Source organism: Podarcis muralis, chromosome 5 (genome assembly GCF_964188315.1).
Source record: "Podarcis muralis chromosome 5, rPodMur119.hap1.1, whole genome shotgun sequence".
Taxonomy (NCBI): domain Eukaryota; kingdom Metazoa; phylum Chordata; class Lepidosauria; order Squamata; family Lacertidae; genus Podarcis; species Podarcis muralis.
Window position 1 is genome coordinate 70,829,176 of NC_135659.1, and position 19,490 is coordinate 70,848,665.

At 40.6% G+C, this 19,490-nt stretch overlaps 1 protein-coding gene across 7 annotated transcripts in view; it reads right to left on the reverse strand.

Moving 5' to 3' along the window:
• The window catches only part of CPNE1 (copine 1), a 54,232-nt gene that overhangs the window by 15,335 nt on the left and 19,407 nt on the right, over positions 1 to 19,490 (reverse strand). For all 7 annotated transcript variants that reach the window (XM_077929153.1, XM_077929154.1, XM_077929157.1 and 4 more), the window contains 2 exons: positions 3,450 to 3,578; positions 894 to 1,073 (listed from right to left, as the gene is read on the reverse strand). In XM_077929153.1, the coding sequence (XP_077785279.1) occupies positions 894 to 1,073; positions 3,450 to 3,578 (309 nt within the window). The remainder of the gene's footprint in view (positions 1 to 893; positions 1,074 to 3,449; positions 3,579 to 19,490) is intronic.

Sequence of the window (19,490 nt, forward strand, 5' to 3'; positions counted from 1 at the left end):
ACTGCACTGGCTGCAAATTAGTTTTCAAGCCCAATTCAAAGCACTGGTTTCAACCTATAAAACCTTAAAGGGCTAAGGACTGCAATACCTCAAGGGTCGCTTTCCCCCATATGAACCAATTCGGACCCTGCAATCACTATCTGAGGCCCTTCTTCATGTGCCTCCTCCAGGAATGGTCAGGAGGGCAGCAACATGAGAACTGGCCTTTTCTACTCCCTGCTTATGGAATGCTGTCCCCAGGGACCGGGGAGGCTTGCCTGGTGCCTTTGTTATATATCTTTAGGAGGCAGGCAAACATATTCCTCTATGGCCTTTTAAACTCTAACTCTCTCTCTCTCTCTCTCTCTCTCTCTCTGTGTGTGTGTGTGTGTGTGTGTGTGTGTGTTTATATTGTAAATCACCCAGTGATTTTTGAATAAAAGGTGGGATAGAAATTTAATAATAAGAATAAGAATTTTTATTATCCTTGCTGCCAGCATAACATTGCTGCATTGTAAGTTTTCCTACCGTATTTCATTGGCTCATGTGGGGGTGAGCACTCCTGCAATGCCATGCCACACCTCACATTTTGGGTTACTTAGAGTCAGCATACTTAGAGTCAACGTCTATTTCGAAGCCGAGGGGTGGGGATGAGAACAACTCTATCATGGAATTATTGTCACGTGCAATAGTCACAGTGAGGTCTGGTTTTATGGTTGGCAAGACTGATGTTTGCTAGTGTCCAGCAAACAAGCAGGTCCATAGAGTCCTGCACCACCACGCAAAGGGAGGCAATTGATACAAGTACTTCTACTCTTAACTGAGAGCTTTCAGAAGATTAACTCCTCCTTTCATCTGTGTAATTAAAAGATTAAAAAATAGCATGTAGCATTACAGTACTTGTTTTCCAGTACCTGTCCCAAGGTGCACTCTGCCCCTCCAAGAAAGTCGTCATCATTTAAGTCATAGGATTTGTTATCGATGTCGTAAATGCCAAATTTCAGTTTCTGAACTTTCTCAAAATAGTAATCAATTCGCAGCTTCTTTGAAAATTGAGGATTCTGGCAATTCTTTATTTTTTCAGTTCGATCCAACTGTAACAATAACACTCACATTAACACTCACTGCTTAACACTCACATTCTTCAACAGAAAACTAGAGGTGTGATCTAACCAAAGTTAAGTACTTTCTAAGTTCTACTTTCAGTGGGAGAGATTTAAGCCTGTTCTTAACCCATCTGACACTATTTGGATTTACAAGTGCTTCGTTTTAACTTAAGAGGAAGAAAAATGGTTCAATATGCCAAAATTACGCAATTTTAGGTGTTTAACTTTGGCTGCATCTCCTGTTTGAAATTCTAGAGCACCTCTGCCAGCCAGTGACAAAAATACTGAGCTAGAGGAACCAATCATCTGACTTGATATAAAGCAGTTTCCTACACAACACTTTCCTGTGGCTGCTTACCACAGGGGAAACAGTTCATGGAAGCATATCTTCCATGGTGGTCTTCTCGTTAAGGACCAAAGAAGCAAAAATACAAAGGAAAACACCAATGTCATTTCTTTCTGTAGGTTGTTCAGGTCATAAACTGGCCTGAGTCACATGGAATGCTAAGTCAAACTATGACATATTTTGAACAAGCAAGCATGCAAATACACAAAGCAAAAAATCATGGCCACTTTGCTTCTCCCCTAAACCATAGTATGAGATTAAAATTATGTCTGAGCCTAAGCTCATTGTTTGCCTCGCTCCAAGCAAACCACAAAGTGCAGCTAAAGTTTGTTTTTGGCTTGCTGCTCATGGCTTGTTCGGAGGAGACAAAACCATGAACCTGGGTTCCCATGTAATGATATGCTAAACCATGTCATGGCTTAGTTTTGATTAGTGCAGCAGCAGTAAGCCTGGGGGAGCAGCAAGGCAACTGCAGATTTTGCTCTGTGTGCTCACATTCTTGCTTGCTCAGGCTTAGTCATTGTTTGAAATCGGCACTACATGTGACCCAGGCCAGTACAGAAAGATACTGCCTTCAATCTTTCCACTGTCAATTACTTGTAGAAGACACAAAAAAATAACAAGAGTTATGGGCAATCATGCTGGTCCATATTATATATATATATATATATATATATATATATATATATATATATATGTAGGTTTTGGTGTCCTCGGGTGTCTTCCCGTGTAAAAGTTGGGGTGTCTAGGCGACGTTTCGACGAGGTCTCACTCGTCATCTTCAGGCTGGTGCTTTCGGCTTCTTGTTACTGGAACAGAGCAGGATCTCAGTGTTTGAGTTCCTATAAATACTGTTGAGGAGGTGTGGTGTATAGCCTCCAATGTTCTGGGCAGAGAGGAAGTTCCCAGGCTAGTGTGCCTTTTCTTCTTTTGTTCCTTAATTGCTTGAGGGATATCTTGAGTGATTTCTTGAGTGATATCCTGAGTACCACCTAGGTGGGTCATTAGGTGTGGATTAGTTGCTAAAGCCTTTGTGTCTTGACCTCTTGAACTTTGTGAAGAGTTTTTCTGAGAAGATGGCTGTACTGCACTTAGTTGTGCTCTGGCTTGGCTTCGTGTATAGGGGCGAGCTGTGGTTTTGTGGCCTGTGCCAGCCAGATCTGTGTAGGGATTGCAGGGGGGTGCAGCATCCGGAGGTGCCACCATGGTTTGGCTACTGGATGGTGTCTGTAATTTATCTGTGGAGAGGGTTTGGGTTTGGGTCTGGTGTGGTTGATTGGTGTGGTAATTTATCTCCACAGAGATACCCCAACTTTTACACGGGAAGACACCCGAGGACACCAAAACCTACATTCCTGTACCCGTGAAAATCTACGAAAGCAAATATATATATATATATATATATATATATATATATATATATAATCCCCACAAGCTGCATAATAGTAATAGTTTTTTGTCAAAACAACCAAAACACCAAAGTTGTGAACAGGCTTCTGATTTCTCCTGAACTCCTTTTTCAGGTTTGATGTTGAGTAAAACCAGAAGGGGAGGAGAGGAAAAAGTTGGGTATGTTGACTCTGGGAGTAACTAAAGATGTACTGTCTCCAAATGCAACTTCAAACAGTAAAAATATTTGATAACATAGTGGAACTTTCAGCATTACAATGGGAATATTAAAAATGCTGATGCTATGTTGTTGCCGGCCTCCTTTCTCCACCAAAAGCCAGAGGAAATGAATTAGCAAACACAAAATTCAGTTAAAACTAATTTATAAAAACTTCCATGATTAAAAAGCTTGGGCTACGTAAAAGCCCTGTAATTTTTTTATTAAAAAAATGGGACATACAAAAAAAACTTGTGAGATTTTGTTGTCATTTAGCTCCTTTAATTGCTTAAACCTGTAAAATATTAATCCTTAATTAATTTTAATCAAAATGTCAAGTGTTCAGATGTGTTCAGAAAGGAGACATTGCCAACTTCTGGTAGTTTTCAAATTACTACAAATAATTCCTTACTTCGGTCCATTGGTTTCCACCAACATCTTGAAGCAGGACACATAGAGGATCAGATTTTGAGCCAACATCTTTATCAAGCAGATTATCGCATGATATGGACAGTTCCACCTTTGTCACGCAGTGCGCCATCTGTTAACAGAGGGAAAGGAGAATGTTGAATACTCATTAAACGATTAGGTCATAATAATAAAAAATATGCATACAGAATCACAACAAATCTTCAGAAAATGTCATCTGTGCAAACTGTTTCAGTTTCCTAATACTTTCTTTGGACTGCCATGTATTCTCTTGTCTTAACAGACCATAGCGCTAAATACATTTTCCTCCAAAAATAAAATAAAGAAATAAAAAAGTAATGATCAGGTACACTGCTTTAACTACTTGACTGACACTCGCAGAAAGATTTGGCCAAATGCCATTTAATACGATGGTGTTAGGGTTGCTTCATAGAGTCAGGTTTTCTAGAACATGAAAACTGCATGAAGCTGCACTTTGCTTGTACACATGCGTATTTTCCTGCAAAAACATGCAGTGTAACATTCAAATGGACCAAATGCAAAATGTGATAATCTGCACATCAGTTTCACACTAATGTCAATATACAACAGAAATTGTTCAGGGTTTAACATACAAACTGACAAACTTTCAGACCGCATAGCTCTTTACTTTTCTGTTTCAATATCATCGCATGCCCATGGGCAGATGTTATGGAGAGGCTGGTTGACTTGGGATAACCCTAAGGAAAACTCAAGATTGGTTGGAAGGTAAGCAGGAAGAGATGAAGCCCTGCTTCAGATGCTACAGAAGCAACACCCAGCCCAAGCAACCCTTTCATGCATCTAAATTTAGCTGATGTAAAAAGGGATTGTGTGGGGACACCATTTAGGCTTCCCAAACCCACTGCAAAGAATTGCTGTGCACACCTGAGAAGGTGCAAGAGCAACCAGAAGGTCCCAAGAACAGTTAGCATCTGTTTTGTCTCCATTTTTTTTTACTGGACACCCTCTCTCTTGTCTATAGGGCCCAGCCACCACACAGGCTTATCCTGTGACAGTAGTTATTTTACCATGGGTAAATATAATTGAGGAAAACCACCACTAAATATTTCATTGTTCATGTTTCATTCCTTGTAGCTCACACTCCTTCACACATTGCCTCCACAACTGGCAAAGTCAGGACATGATAAGCAGATGCCATAAGACCATCACTCATTACTCCTGTGATACGACTGCAAATCACTTTCTCACACAAATACAAAAGGCGATTCATAAGTAATAATCATCCACGAGTTCAGAAATATCCAAAAGAAAAGGAAGCCTCTGGGCAGACAGGACACCTTCTACAAGATGGGCACTCAAATCATGTGACTATGGACACTCAGAGGAGATATTAGGGTCTGACAGGCAGTTATCTCTGATTGGTCTGTAATCCAACAGATGAAAGGGGCTAAATAGGTTTGAGGCCCTGCTAGATTTGTTCATACTTCATGGAATGGCAGATTCAACCCTGCCAGTTTGTTCTGTTTTCAGAGCCTCATAGATCTTCACTTCCTTTCAGAACTCCCACACTGGAAAGGTGGAAGGGAAAGACTTCACCAAAACCTATCTTCCCTCTCATAGCAGCACCATACAACAATTAATCTGAAAGCATATGCCTTGGCAGAATAGCTATGTTCCTTTTTTAAAAAAAGCATTTTTATTCAAAATTTCAATAGCATACAAACATAAATGGACGCAACACAAAACTCAGTACATCTGTTGTTATATTTGCCATACAGTCCCAAGCCAGCTATGTCTCTTCAAAAATGTCCTTTTCTTAAATCACACTATTATCAGTTTATGCAGGTTCCAGGCAAATCTGCTATCCTTTGCAGATAACCAATTTTATAAGGGCTGCAAAGTTCCCATTCTCCTCTCACTTAAAGAAGCATTAGCTACTTTCCCAATGGCACTGCTAGAAGGAAGTAGCCTGCAACTCACCTACATCAGGTACCGGCAGACTTCAGGCTTGTGGGATATTGCTTTTTTACTAGAACCCCAAGATCCTTGAACCAGAGTCAGATGCAAAACAGACACACTAAGAATTAAAGAATTCAGAGCCTAGGAACTAATTTTGAGGATTGAATCAAACAAAGCTCACAGTCCTTCCACGCAGGTTTCCCAACCTTTCTTCGTTCCAGCAGTATAATGTGTTGGCAGCACTTGTTAATTACTTGTTACTGCTTTTTTCAAGCAACTGGGAGTCAGAAATTCTTGTACCCGGACACTGAGGTCCAGCACCGAGGGCCTTCTGGCGGTTCCCTCACTGCAAGAAGCAAAGTTACAGGGAACCAGGCAGAGGGCCTTCTCGGTAGTGGCGCCCGCCCTGTGGAATGCCCTCCCACCAGATGTCAAAGAGAACAACTACCAGACTTTTAGAAGACATCTGAAGGCTGTTTAGGGAGGCTTTTAATGTTTGATGTAGTACAGTATTTTAATATTTTTTGGGAAGCCGCCCAGAGTGGCTGGGGAAGCCCAGCCGATGGGCGGGGTATAAATAATAAATTGTTGTTGTTGTTGTTGTTGTTGTAGAATGCCCTGAGATCTACCAGCAGACACAGATCTACCTTCTGCCCACCCTAAAAGGAAGGAAATTCACTACAAGTGCTACTGCTGAGAAGACAAGGGAGACTCAACCAGAACTTTTCTTTGAACATCACCCCCAAGTTAGGGCAATAACAGCAGTAAAGCAGAGAAAACTCATCTTCTTTCCAGCCATTGATCAAACTCTTGTTTGAGATTGCCTGGTCATTCTACAATTTACTATGGTTCTGCCCAAGGTAGACTGGACTAAGCATTCTAACCAGGGGGCTGGTGAGAGTTGTAGCCCAAAACATATGGAGGGCATTAGGTTTTGCAAAGGGTGCTTCAAATATTACAAGCTACCCATGAATGTCACTTCCAGATAATATTCAAGTGTCCTTTTGCAACATTTCTTTCTGCAGAAGTATAAACCAGGATGTGTCCATCCAGCAGAAGTTCATCCCACCTTGGGTCAGGTTATAGAGGTAAGGCCCCTGATAGCTTCTACTTGTGTTGACCATTTCACCTGGAACATCTTACAATGCTCTTCCCAGTGACTGGACTGAATAGCCTATTGGTTTCTAGTGGTGGGTGATGATGCTGTTTGCTGTTTTGAGTTGTGTCCACATAATACGAAAGCCCTGGGAATAGCTTGTTGGTAAATCTTTCTGCCTGGATTGAAGTATGCCACCAGCTTATCTCCAATCATCCTTTGCATTTGCTTTAATATCACCATTACGGAGTCTCATAAGAGGAACAATTTTCAGCCTCTGGAAAATTACAAAGCTGCCATACACCAAAACAGGACAATTAGCGCTTTACTGTCTGCACTGACTGGCAGCAGGACTAACATTCCTAGCCATACCTGGAGATGATCAGGATTGAACCTGAGACCTTCTGCATGCAAAGCAGATGCTCTACCAATGAGCCACGCCCCTTCCTCTTTGATGGTTTGGTCAAGTGCTTTAATAAATCCCTCCTGTATATACCATCTCAACCACAAAGATACAATTCCTGATCCTGTGTTGTTTGCTTTTCAGGCAGTCCCACAGGTCTCCCTGGAATTATCCCCTTCCTCTCTCCCACAGCTCACCATCTTCCATAGGGGAATCATGGGACAGAACGAACACAGCAACCCTGGAGTCTCAGATACAGAAATCAGTAGTGTTTATAGATGGTGTTGATTATATACAGAATAGCTTGACTAGGGTTCAGATCAGAAAAGGTACCATAATAAGGAAAGACAATATACCTGGGGATAAGGATTTTTAATAAGCCTAAGGTTTGGCGGGTGGCGCTGTGGGTAAAAGCCTCAGCGCCTAGGGCTTGCCGATCGAAAGGTCGGCGGTTCGAATCCCCGCGGCGGGGTGCGCTCCCGTTGCTTGGTCCCAGCGCCTGCCAACCTAGCAGTTCGAAAGCACCCCCGGGTGCAAGCAGATAAATAGGGACCGCTTTCTAGCGGGAAGGTAAACGGCGTTTCCGTGTGCTGTGCTGGCTTGCCAGATGCAGCGATGTCACACTGGCCACGTGACCCGGAAGTGTCTCCAGACAGCGCTGGCCCCCGGCCTCTTAAGTGAGATGGGTGCACAACCCTAGAGTCAGGCTGAGCCCTGACCAAAGGCCTGGCAGAACAACTCTGTCTTGCAGGCCCTGTGAAAAGATGTCAAATCCCACAGAGCCCTGATCTCGTGACAGAGTGTTCCATCAGGCCAAGGCCAGAAAGGCCCTGGCCCTGGTCGAGGCCAGCCTAATCTCTCTGAGGCCCGGGATCTCCAAGGTGTTATTAGTTGCAGACCGTAAGGTCCTCCGTGGGGCGTACCAGGAGAGCCAGTCCCGTAGGTACGAGGGTCCTAGGCCATATAGGGCTTTACAGAGTTTCAGGAAATGCTGAGTTAGAATACTGTGGAATTATTATGGTGTAGCCTTATTGTATTGGTCCTGAAGCCTAATGGCTCAACTTGGATCTGGCGAGATTTCTGGCAGCTCAATGCTGATCCCATGTTTCATGTTGGTACAGGCTGAGTAAAGCCTGTTTCTTCCACATTCATCCTTTTCAACGGAAGACTATTGCTGTAAGAGGATGTAACTTCAAGACTAGTCGACTGCAATGTCCTCTACATGGGATTTCCCATTTTTGTCCGGAAACTGCAGTTAGTGCAAAATGCAGTGGCACGATTGCTGACAGGAATCTGTTAGCATATTACACTTGTGCTTGAAGATCTGCACTGACTGCCAGTTCACTACCAGCCTCTTATTGGTATATAAAGTTCTTAACTGTTTGGAAACAGTTTACTTTAAGGGATTGTCATACCTCATGTGTGCAGATTCACTATCTGCAGAAGAGGCACTTCTGCAAGCGCCATGCAATATCCTTTCTGCGTTTGTAAGGAGTCTTCCTTTGGCACCTATACTTTGCAGCTCACTACTGACATTAAGCTAGCACCATCACTATACTCCTTTTGATGCCTATTGAAAACTTTTCTGTTTTGGCAAGTCTATCCAGGCAGATGGTTTGGTTATATCCGTTCTAAATTTTGCTTCAGATGTTTGATTGTGATTAGATGCTTTTAATATATTTTTTTAAATTAAAAGGTCCCCTTTCAACAAAATTTGTAAGCCAGTTTCATGGCTCCTCTAATGTAAAAGTGTAGAGTAAGCACTAAAATAAATTAAGCTATTTTTGCCTGTCTTGCTCTCACACACAGCCAGCTCAGAAACTGATCACAGCAATAATGTAAGAATACTTACCCAAGTCAGAACTAAGTTTTAGGTAAGCTAACAAGAGAAACTACTCACTTCGAAAGCTCTAATCCAATTGCCAGTGCATACTGAATTATTAGCATATGGTATTAAGGGAACATAAAGTACAATTAAAATTTTATACTGATATAAATGCTGTATGATCAAGGTCTGATCACAGAATCTGTAGAGAATATATACAATTAAAAACCATTCACACAAACAGAAGCAATATATGAAAGCTTGCATTAGAAGAACAAAGAATACTTTATTCTTCCTATTAAATAAAACATACATCTTCTCTTTCTTGCTCACAAACAAAAGTAGATGATCAATGGTATCATCTAGTGTATTATTATTTGTGCTATTGTATTTGAATTGTCTTCTGTGGACCACTTTGAGCCCAATGTATTTGTGTAAAATGCAGAATATACATACTATCGGCAACTTCCTATGTTGCATCAGTTGCACCATTTCAGCAAATACACAAGTGGTTACAGCTTGTGATTTGTCTGGAATGAGACAAACCACATGTCCAGGTTCAGATGATACACTAAGCCAAATTGTGGCTTAGCTCACAGTAACACAACAGCAGTACCAGTGAGGACAAGCAAAGCAGACACTATCTCTTCTCAAGGACCACACCTTAGCGCCAAGCCATGATTAGACTTACCATTACATGTTAACTGAGCCAATGTCTCAATACGCCCCCACAATTAAGGAGGAACTCTCTACAAATAGAAAGCTAGAATACCAGGGTGGCTAGGCTAAAATCTTCTCTGCAAATGCGCAATTTGTTATTGGAAGCGGGGCCAGTACGGTTGCAGTTGTCCACCAACAATCTGAAAGTTAAGCTCTGTCATCTTTCTTTTACATTGAGCAATTCCTTTAATTGCTACTATGTTCATTCAGTTTTAAATAACCGCTGCCTTTGATAAGATGAATAAATAAGCTTCTCTTTAACTCTATGCAGACCTCAAACCATATTCCCCTAGGCATATTATTACACTAAAAAAAAGGAAAAGGTTTAAGGTAAGATACCACTTTGTACAAGAAATACTACATTCATATGAAGTATGCTACACTGCCGAAGCAAGCAATTCTTTTCAAAGGAAGGAATAGCTCCTAAGGTCACAGAACAAGGCAGAAACAAGTTTTATAGTTTTTATAAAGGAGTGGGGAAATCTGTTAGGTGCTTATTCTGCAAAGTGAGCTTGTATTTAATTTGAGCAAGACATAAGATCCTCATCCACTGTATTCCACACGATATGAAATTTACTTCTTATTTGTGGTTCTAGGAATGCATAATCCTATTCCTACACAATGGATGGTGGTGTTATTTGCTACTTTGCTACGCAGGTCCTACTTAACGCACAGAATGTGCTCCCTGGAAATTGTTCATTAGGCAAGCATTCACATACCAGATCTACAATTTACACTATTTCCTATGAAAATATTTCTAATGCAGGATTTTCCAACCTTTCCCCATTTCTCTCCATGGTTTCTTCCTGAAATGGCTGCAGCCAATCAGCAAGAGAAAGAGAAAGGGGGGAAACGGATTTATCTGATCTCACCTGCTCCCCGCTTTGTCCACTCTCTCTTGCTCTCAGACTTGTCCTATCTTGCCCCGCCTCCCAGCCCTCTTTCTGTGGTTTCTACCCGAAAATGGCTGCCACCAACCAGCAAAGCACAAACAAGGATGTTTTTTGTTTGGATAAGTGAATCTGTGAAGTGTACAGCAGGTTTGGGCATAATTCTCTACATGTGCTAAGTGAATATTCGGCTAGCAGATAGCCGGACCTGAGTATATTGTTAAAGCCCTAGGAAGGGAGAACTAAAAGCAAGCAGCATGAACAAAAACATTTTTAAATCACATTTAAAATGTAAGTTTAGAATTACTGTCTTGAAAAAGGTATTCTATTTTAAACATATCTGAGGGGTAGGCATGTTAGTCATTTGCAGCAAACACAAAGATTCTTGTGACATCTTAAAAATTAACAAATTTATTATGTTACAAGCTTTCTTGGATTACAGCTCACTTCATCAGTCGCAAGACCTGGAAGGAGAGAGGGTTTGGAGTCACAGTGGTCTATCTAAGGTGTGTATTTAGGACAGAATATGGGTTTTGCTAAGGGACGCGGGTGGCGCTGTGGGTTAAACCACAGAGCCTAGGACTTGCCGATCATAAGGTCAGCGGTTTGAATCCCCGCAACAGGGTGAGCTCCCGTTGCTCGGTCCCAGCTCCTGCCAACCTAGCAGTTCGAAAGCACATCAAAGTGCAAGTAGAAAAAGAAGTACCACTCTGGCAGGAAGGTAAACGGCGTTTCCATGCGCTGCTCTGGTTCGCCAGAAGCGGCTTAGTCATGCTGGCCACATGACCCGGAAGCTGTACGCCAGCTCCCTCAGCCAATAAAGCCAGATGAGCGCCGCAACCCCAGAATCGGTCACGACTGGACCAAATGGTCAGGGGTCCCTTTACCTTTACTATAGGTTTTGCTGGTGTACCGTGGTGCCCATTAACCTCCATTCCTGAGCTAAGGTATAGTCTCAGTGGTAGTGCTACAGTCCCATCATCATGGTAGGGTTTAAGCTTACTGCGGCTCCAAACCTCTGCTGGTGTGAGGCACCAATTAAAATGGCCCATCAGAGAAGGCTGATGGCTCTTGGGGGTTTGCCTTTCACTTCAAGAGGCAATCCTGTTAAAGCACTGGTCCACCTTCGAAAAGGGGAAAAGGCCTAAATAGTTGACAAAATTACTCATGAGATCGCTCTCTGGGATTTTTCTTTTTTAGGGGGTGGGGAGCAGGGAGTGATGCAATGAAAGAGGACAATAGCTAGAGCAATACTGGCAAAAGACTCTGAGCAAGTCCAAATGAATACAGGGTAGAAACTGTCTGAAAACCTACTCTATGGCAGCAAAGAAACTGCATTTCTGCCACCACCGCATTCTACAGTCATCCAGTGCAACTTTTTTGGGTGGTCAATGATCAGTTACATCTTGTTTCATGAAATAATGAAGACAGTACCGAATGATTTCCATCCAGTCTCCAGTACTCCATTCTTGCAGAAAGGTGCTCAAGCATGTGGTGGCATCTTAACTTCAGGATTTTTTTAAATTTAAGACATTATCTAGAGCCATTTGAATGCAGTTTCAGGTTGGTTATGGGATGGAGGCAGCTTTGATCCTCTTGGTGGACAATCTACTCCAGGAACTGGACAGGGAAAGCATGTCCCTGGTGGTTCTGCCAGACCTCTCTGTGGCTTTTGTTACTATCAACCATAGAATCCTATTCTTGTGAACTGCCTGGTTGTGATGGGACTTGTGATAGCACTGATTTATGGTGGTTCTAGTCCTTTGTACAGGGTCAGTTTCAAAAGGTGGTGCTAGGGAACTCCTGTTTGATGATTTGGCCATTGGGCTATGACTCCATCTTGCCTCAGTGCTAACCACTGTGTGAGAGCATCCGTGGTTTTGAGGTTCTGTGTTAACAATATGCTGAGGATGCTCAATGCTACCTTTCCTTTCCATTTAAATCCAAGAAAGCTGTTCAGATTCTGAATCATTTTTTGACATCTATAATAAGACTGGATAAGAGTGAAGACATTGAATCCTGATTCAGACAAAGCAGAGTTGGTCCTGGCCTAACTCTATCTTAGATGAGATAGCAGACCTCTTGGACACAGGTTTGCAGTTTGGGTGTGTTCCTGGCTTCAACCCTGAACCTGGAAGCCTGAGTGTCAGTGGTAGCCAAGGGCACTTTTGCATAGCTAAAGTTAGAACACCACCTGCATCTTCTCCTGGCTATATCAGGTCTTCTCACGACACCACATGCTGCTCTTCTATGCCACAAACTGCTTTCAACACACAACCAATATATATTATATATAGTATTATTTATCAGCATCACAAACACCTCCATGTTGGTGTGTATGCATGTGTAGAGATCTGATTTCCAAGGTTAGGCATTATAAATGCAAGAAAAAGTCCTTGTAATGTATCATTTTGCCTTTCCATTTGACCCAGAAAGTCATGAAGCATGACCCAGAGACATGAGAATACAGGAATGGCATCTTGCATTGCACCAAAATTGTCCACTGAGCCCTTGTATTCATCTGCAGCCTTAGCCTTCAGGTAAGTGATCCTGTAAGTGATCTTTGTCTCTAAAGAGATACAATTGTTTAGTGCACACAAACTGCATGACCAGACATTTTGGATTTTATATACTCTGGTTGTATAACAAGTTTCAATTTTGTAGCAAACCAAAGCTTTAATTGCCACAAGCAATGGCTTGTCCAGAAAACATGGATTTCAAAAAGGGAAACTTAAAACTGGCCTTTTTTCATGGAAATGTAAATCAGGAACATCTACAATGGCTGTTGGATGGCCTCTGCCAATGGGAAATAGAAAACGCCTGGCAATCATTAGTGCTTCTGAAGAAGTACAGCAGTAAAAAATCAAAGTAAAAAAATTCACAAAAAACTTCCCTTAGAATGGATGGATGGGGAGAGAAATGTGTAACTTATCACCAGTGATGCTACAGACACTAGCCACAAGCTGCCAACCAAACTATATTCAATGCAAAAGGTACATTAGCTAGCTTCTGAAAGCCCAAACACCACATTACTGAGAATGGCAGTAAAATGTTTGGCTCACATATGCAACTGTAACTGGGTTATAGTTACAGTGCAGTAAGACAGGCTGAAAAAGCCCTAGAACTGTAAAATGCATTCAAAATCAAATGATTTTCTGAATATTCTCCCCTGTAGCACAGAAGAGTATGAAGATAAACAGGACTGCTGTAGTATACAGTTGCTTTTTCCTGCAACACTTCAACTGTTTTGTAGGTCTTGTGCTTTAGTTTAGTGCTCTAAAGTTTAGAGACCTCTTTTGGAGTCTAGAGGTTCAGAGTCTATAAACCCTCAAATTTTAGATTTGTTGCTTTTATCTTGATGTCAGAGTTTATGGACAGGTAGCCCACCAACAATTTGTAAGATTGAGAATCAGCTCAAAAGTTTGCATTTACTTATTAAAAGCTGAAGAATGAGTCACAAACATATGCCTGAAAACATGTTCCGGAAGCAGTAAGAATTATTTCATTAGTTTACAAGCATTCAGACAAGTAATACTGATCTTTTTACTGAAAAAGTCTAATAAGGAGAAATATGTAAACAATTACTGTGTAAGGTAAGGTCTAAACCCAAAATGAGTGATGCCACCCATGGATTCAAGAGTGGTCAAGCTAGCAAATTCTTTCAAATCCTCATTCTAACTAGGCAAATCGTACAATAATGAGAGACAGATGCCTTTTATAATCATATTTCTCTCTGCTGTTAAACTATGAATCTACCCCAAATAGTTTCTTAATCTGCATTTCAGACAGGTGCTAAGAGTTTACAAGAGAAAGGAGCTAAGAAAACTAATTTACAAGGTAAAATATACAATGGGTGGCAAACCTGGAATTAGGGTGCAATGTGGCAGAGGAACCAACAGCTAGCTATCACATAACATAGCCTAAATTACACTATTTGCTACTCTCATCTCATTCGACTGCATCAAAGGATAAATGCTCTAGTTTGTTACACTCTTTGAACTCTGCATGTGACACATATGCCAAGAAGTTGGCTATGACTGATATTCCTGGATGAATTCACCATGTTTCCTTTCTACAGCTGAACAGTGCCAAGATTTAGTTTCCACAAATGCTTACTAGGTAAGGTCTAAACCCGGGCCAGAGTTTCTAACCTAAACCTTTGAACAGGGATTTTTATGCACCATAACCCTAACTGACTGAATAGCAGGTTAGTTTCTTTTCTAGAAGATAGGAAATTGAACCAAGTGCCATCATGGAGCAATATATCTTTTGTTTACTCCCATTTAGTAATGTTAAGTCAGATCACCTATATGCAGTGCTTTTTTTTCTATATATAAAAAAATGTTTAGGGGTACTCTCACTTTCCTATTCATATTGAAATACTGCCCCCCAATGAGGTCAAAGTTAGATTCACAAAATGTTTAGGGGTATGCGTACCCCCAGAAAAAAAGCACTGCATATATGCATGAGGTTTCAGGTACTTCTTGGCAAAGAGCCAATAAGATGTTATATGTTATTTCCATTTTCTAAACCTTTTGAATATAATAATGTCACTAGACTCTGTAATGTAATTTATACAGCAAAAGTCATTTCTTTGTGCCTCTTTGTTAAGTTCACTCTTTCAGAATCGGCATACAAATCTTCCCTACTACACTACTGACACATCAGTCTGGTCAATTAATTATCGTATATTTTAGAATCAAGAGAGAATCATGAATTTGGGTGCTCATCGTAAATTGTTTTTATTTTCCTTTTTGTATGTTTTTGATAAGGCAAAGCTAAGATGATTTGGCCACAGAGACTGTGTTGTACTGATTGCATCTTATTCTTGTACTATTTTTTAGCTTCTAATAACTTTTGACCACAGAAATGGCCTGCTGATGTTCTAGTAAATTGCTTTCCCGTCTATTTAAAATTGAAAACTGTGTAGCTGGAATAATTATCAATAATTATCAACAGATGGACATTATTTTGCATTTCTCAGTCAGAAGCATTGCTTGCTTTTTGTTTATCAGCTTAATCCAGAATGTTCCTTCTGCATTTTGCTTTTTATTTGATGCATCTGTCATACTTGTACCCATTTTCCAGATGTGAAAAAAGGAAAGCAGTAGTAAGCAATAATGTGACATGTATCTCAGCATCATTGGATCACCACAGTATTTAATTGAAGAAGTGGAAGAAACTGCTCAAGAGAATAGCACAGCAGTGAAAATGTTCAAAGATCAATTTATGTAGCAGCAGTTCACTTGTTGTTTCACGACAATCATGGTTTTATTTATTTACAGATTTCCACTGCACTCTCCAAACAAATCCCCAGGGTCACAATATGCACAGAATATGGATAGCAGCATTGTTCAGTGAATCAATACTCAATGCTGTGTTATTTACTCTGCTGCACTCAACAGGTGATTTCCTTCCATAAGATGAGGAAGGTGGATTTTCATTAAATATGAGACAGACAGTTGCAGGATTCTATAGAAATGGGGCAACAGAGCAGGAAGGTAACTAGGTGAATAACCCAAACCCCTATCCTTTTATTTACCCACAGACGCTGCAATGCTGTGTCTATATTTGAGGTTATCTAGCACACTTTGATTAGCTTAAGAATTCAAAGACTTGCTGTGTGAGCTTTAGATGCTTAAATGAAGCATCTCACATCCCACCCCCTGACCTATCCCAAAACACTACCCACAACATACATACTTCATTTAGCGCTGCAGAAAGTATCAACTGCACCATTCTAATCCCTCCCCCCAGTCACAGAATCATAGAATTGTAGAGTTGGAAACGGCCCCGAGGATCATCCAGTCCAAGTCCCCTGTAATGCAGGAATATGCAAACCTGCAACCTCGGTGTTATTAGCACCACACTCTAACCAACTGAGCAATCCTTTATATGTGAGCACTTACCAGCAAGTACATTGCTGCAGAGTATGGTATTGCAAGATGAAAAACCTTACTTGGTTGAACCATCATTTACTGTTTCCAATGTATTCCCGATCATAGAATCATAGTGTTGGGAACCTGAGGATCATCTAGTCCAACCCCTGCAATGCAGGAATCATTTTCAGTTACCCAGACCACTGCATACTACAATCTCTACTAATCTATTCCTAATTCTCAAACCTCATTAAGGTTATAGATTGTGGCTTGAGGTTTACTGAGAGTAGACCCATTGAAATTAATGGGCATGTTAGCCATGTTTATTATTTCAACAGGTCTACTCTGGGTAGAATGAGCATCTTTAGTGGCTTTCTATGCTCCATCCCCGCTTACAACTGCCAATATGGCAAGTTTATGGTGTCATGAACCACTTATTTCCTTTGCCATTAGCTTGTTGAATGCTAAGGAACTATGCTTGTATGAAAGGTGTTTTTTAAAAAAGTTTTCCACCAAGTTTTCTTAACTCTTTCCGCCTAAGCTTTCCAGATCAATAACTCTCTTTTCGTAGTTTGCAGTTTCATACAGTTGAGTTAAGCTGACCAGAACTTCATGTACTACTTAAGATCAAGAAACGCTATTATTTTCTATCACTTCCTAGCCTGGGCTTATTCCTTAAGTGATATAATCATCACACAATAAACTAAGTTGAATTCCATATTTCACTTGCATTTTTCAATGTTGCTGTCTCATTTTAGGTTCTCCGATTTGTTGCAGTACATGTAAACAAATGTTGCTCAAATTTCATTTTCAAAAGCTACTTTAGCACAATGCTAAACTATTCGGACTTTTTAAAAAGCTGGTCTTACAAGCCACAATATTGGTAGGTAACTATGATATTTGCTAACTAGAAGGGGTGGGAAGAGATTTGTGGCTATAGTATACAACCTAGTTCAGCAATGTTTTCATTGCCTTCATAGCTTTGGCATGAATGCAACTTAAGTCTTCATGGATTATATATAAAAGTTAGATCCAAGAGTCTCTCATCTACAAAATAGTTCTTTAGCTCATTAGAAATGTATTGAGTCTCTGAGGAATTACATTTTCACCTGTGAGTGTTCTTTCTATTTTAAACATGTCTTAAACATGTCTGTTTAAGCTATCTGCTTAATAATGTCTTTGAATTCACCTGACAAGGTCTGTTTTTTTCCATTCCTACTTTTCTAGTGGGGGGGTGCCTTTTTCACTTTTAATACTGCTGTTATTACTGGGCTCCTTCAACCTGCCTACATAGTGTAATATTATAAGCATTTCATGTTTGCAAGATATTGTAGATACAAATTTTGGAACTTTTGTCCCATCGCAGCAGGCTGTGTGTGCAACCTGATGCAAATGCTCATTCAGATGGAACCAAGAAATGGATGCACATTGCTATCCACATTTCATGTTTCTGGTTTCAGGATGCTCATTGGTGTCTGCATCGCAGTGTCGATGAGAACACACATCCATGCTGCTAATCTCATTCAACACTCTATACGATGGCTGAACTGAAATCCGTTTCCTCCTCTCATTTTCTGTTATTCTCATTCTTGCACAGCGACTTCAGTGTTTCATCCAAAAATGGCACTTCATAGGGTATGTATGTTTGAGTGTATTTGCTTTAGAAGTACAATACCCTGTATTATTCAAGAAGCTGAAGCAGTGGAACCGTGATGGGAGATTTCACCTCAATGACAGGCTTCTCTGCTTTCCAGATACAGACCACTCTTTCACAGACCAGGTAAAACATATAGATCCCTTTTGTTTAGAAGCATGCAACTAGCCTTCCATATGGGAAATTTGTCAGAGGTTACACTGAAGAGGAAGCTGAATGTTTATTACTTTTCAAAGTTCAGTTTACAGAGATGCTTATTAGCTGCACAGTCAATGCATCTGGCCATGCATCTGGCTCATCTGGCCATTTCTCTCACTACAGCTGAGGATACAATAGGAAACGATGCTCCATCTCTCATTGCAGTTATGAACGATGGACAACGGGCAATGTTCTCCTGCATTATTCTTGATTCCAAAGTGCCTGACAGGCAAAACAGTGTGACTTTTTGGAAAAAATAACAAACTGCTTTGTGCTGCATATACAAACCCCAGCTGTGCCTTCAGAAAAGAATCTGAAATCTGTTTTAATCTCCTTCTTGACTTGGACTCAGAAGCTTTTATTTTACAATTAATCCTCTGAATGCCTATTGTTTGACCAGTTTCAAATCCCAGCATACCCAAGACTCTTCATGAATTTAGGCACAGTAGCAGACGTTTAATCAAAAACTGTAGTGTGAACACATTGAGGGACAGCCCAACTGCAGAATCAGCTTTGCAGCATTGGCAGCAATAGTTAAGAGTGCAAATAATTCCCATAAGCAGGATACTCTTGCTTCATAGTTCTACTAAATGGGTATCTTTATCCAAACTCTATACACATCTAACAACCACGAATATAGGCTAAGCTTATGCAAGTGCAAATCCAGTGACATCTGGTTAGTCAGTCTCCTCCATGAGAACAACTTTTCTACTACGCTTAGGAGTAATCCCTGTGCCTATCACTGATGCATTTACATTTTTCTGCTGCTATTTAGCAGTAAGGATTTCGAATTAAAACATACAGCATTAGTTATTCCTGCTCCAGATTCAAAGCAACTAGTGGTAGAAATGGATCCCCTTGTAGAGTTATAGAGTAGAAGGCTGAATTAATTTTTCATTAACTCCTGCTAAAGTGTTCTGAGGAGGTCATATATTTAGAAGAATACATAAAAATCATTCACCAGAGTAACTATGGATAATGCAGCACAGAGGTGCAATCCGACAATTAAAATACTACTACGCTGGATGAAAACACTAAGCTTAAATGCCAAGGACTCCTTTGTACGAGACATTATGGCTGTAGGTGAAAGCAGCAAATGCCAACATAAACCAGTCTTCTCTGAGTATGTTATACATAACCAAACATACAGCTACACACAGCAAACATGTTCAGCTTGAATGTCATTTCTACTTTTCCTCCATCCCAACCTCCCTTAATATTGCAATACTACTTTTTAAAGTTTACTGTATCCTTCCTTGCAGCACATTAGCGACTATACTTGTATCATTTTACTTCCGAGTAATATATGATTTCAAGAAGGATATTGTCACAAGCCAAACCACCTTAATGTACATTTAAAACAGTTTACACACAAACCTAAAAATGCGTGTATGATGGGGCATATAGAGTGGAACACA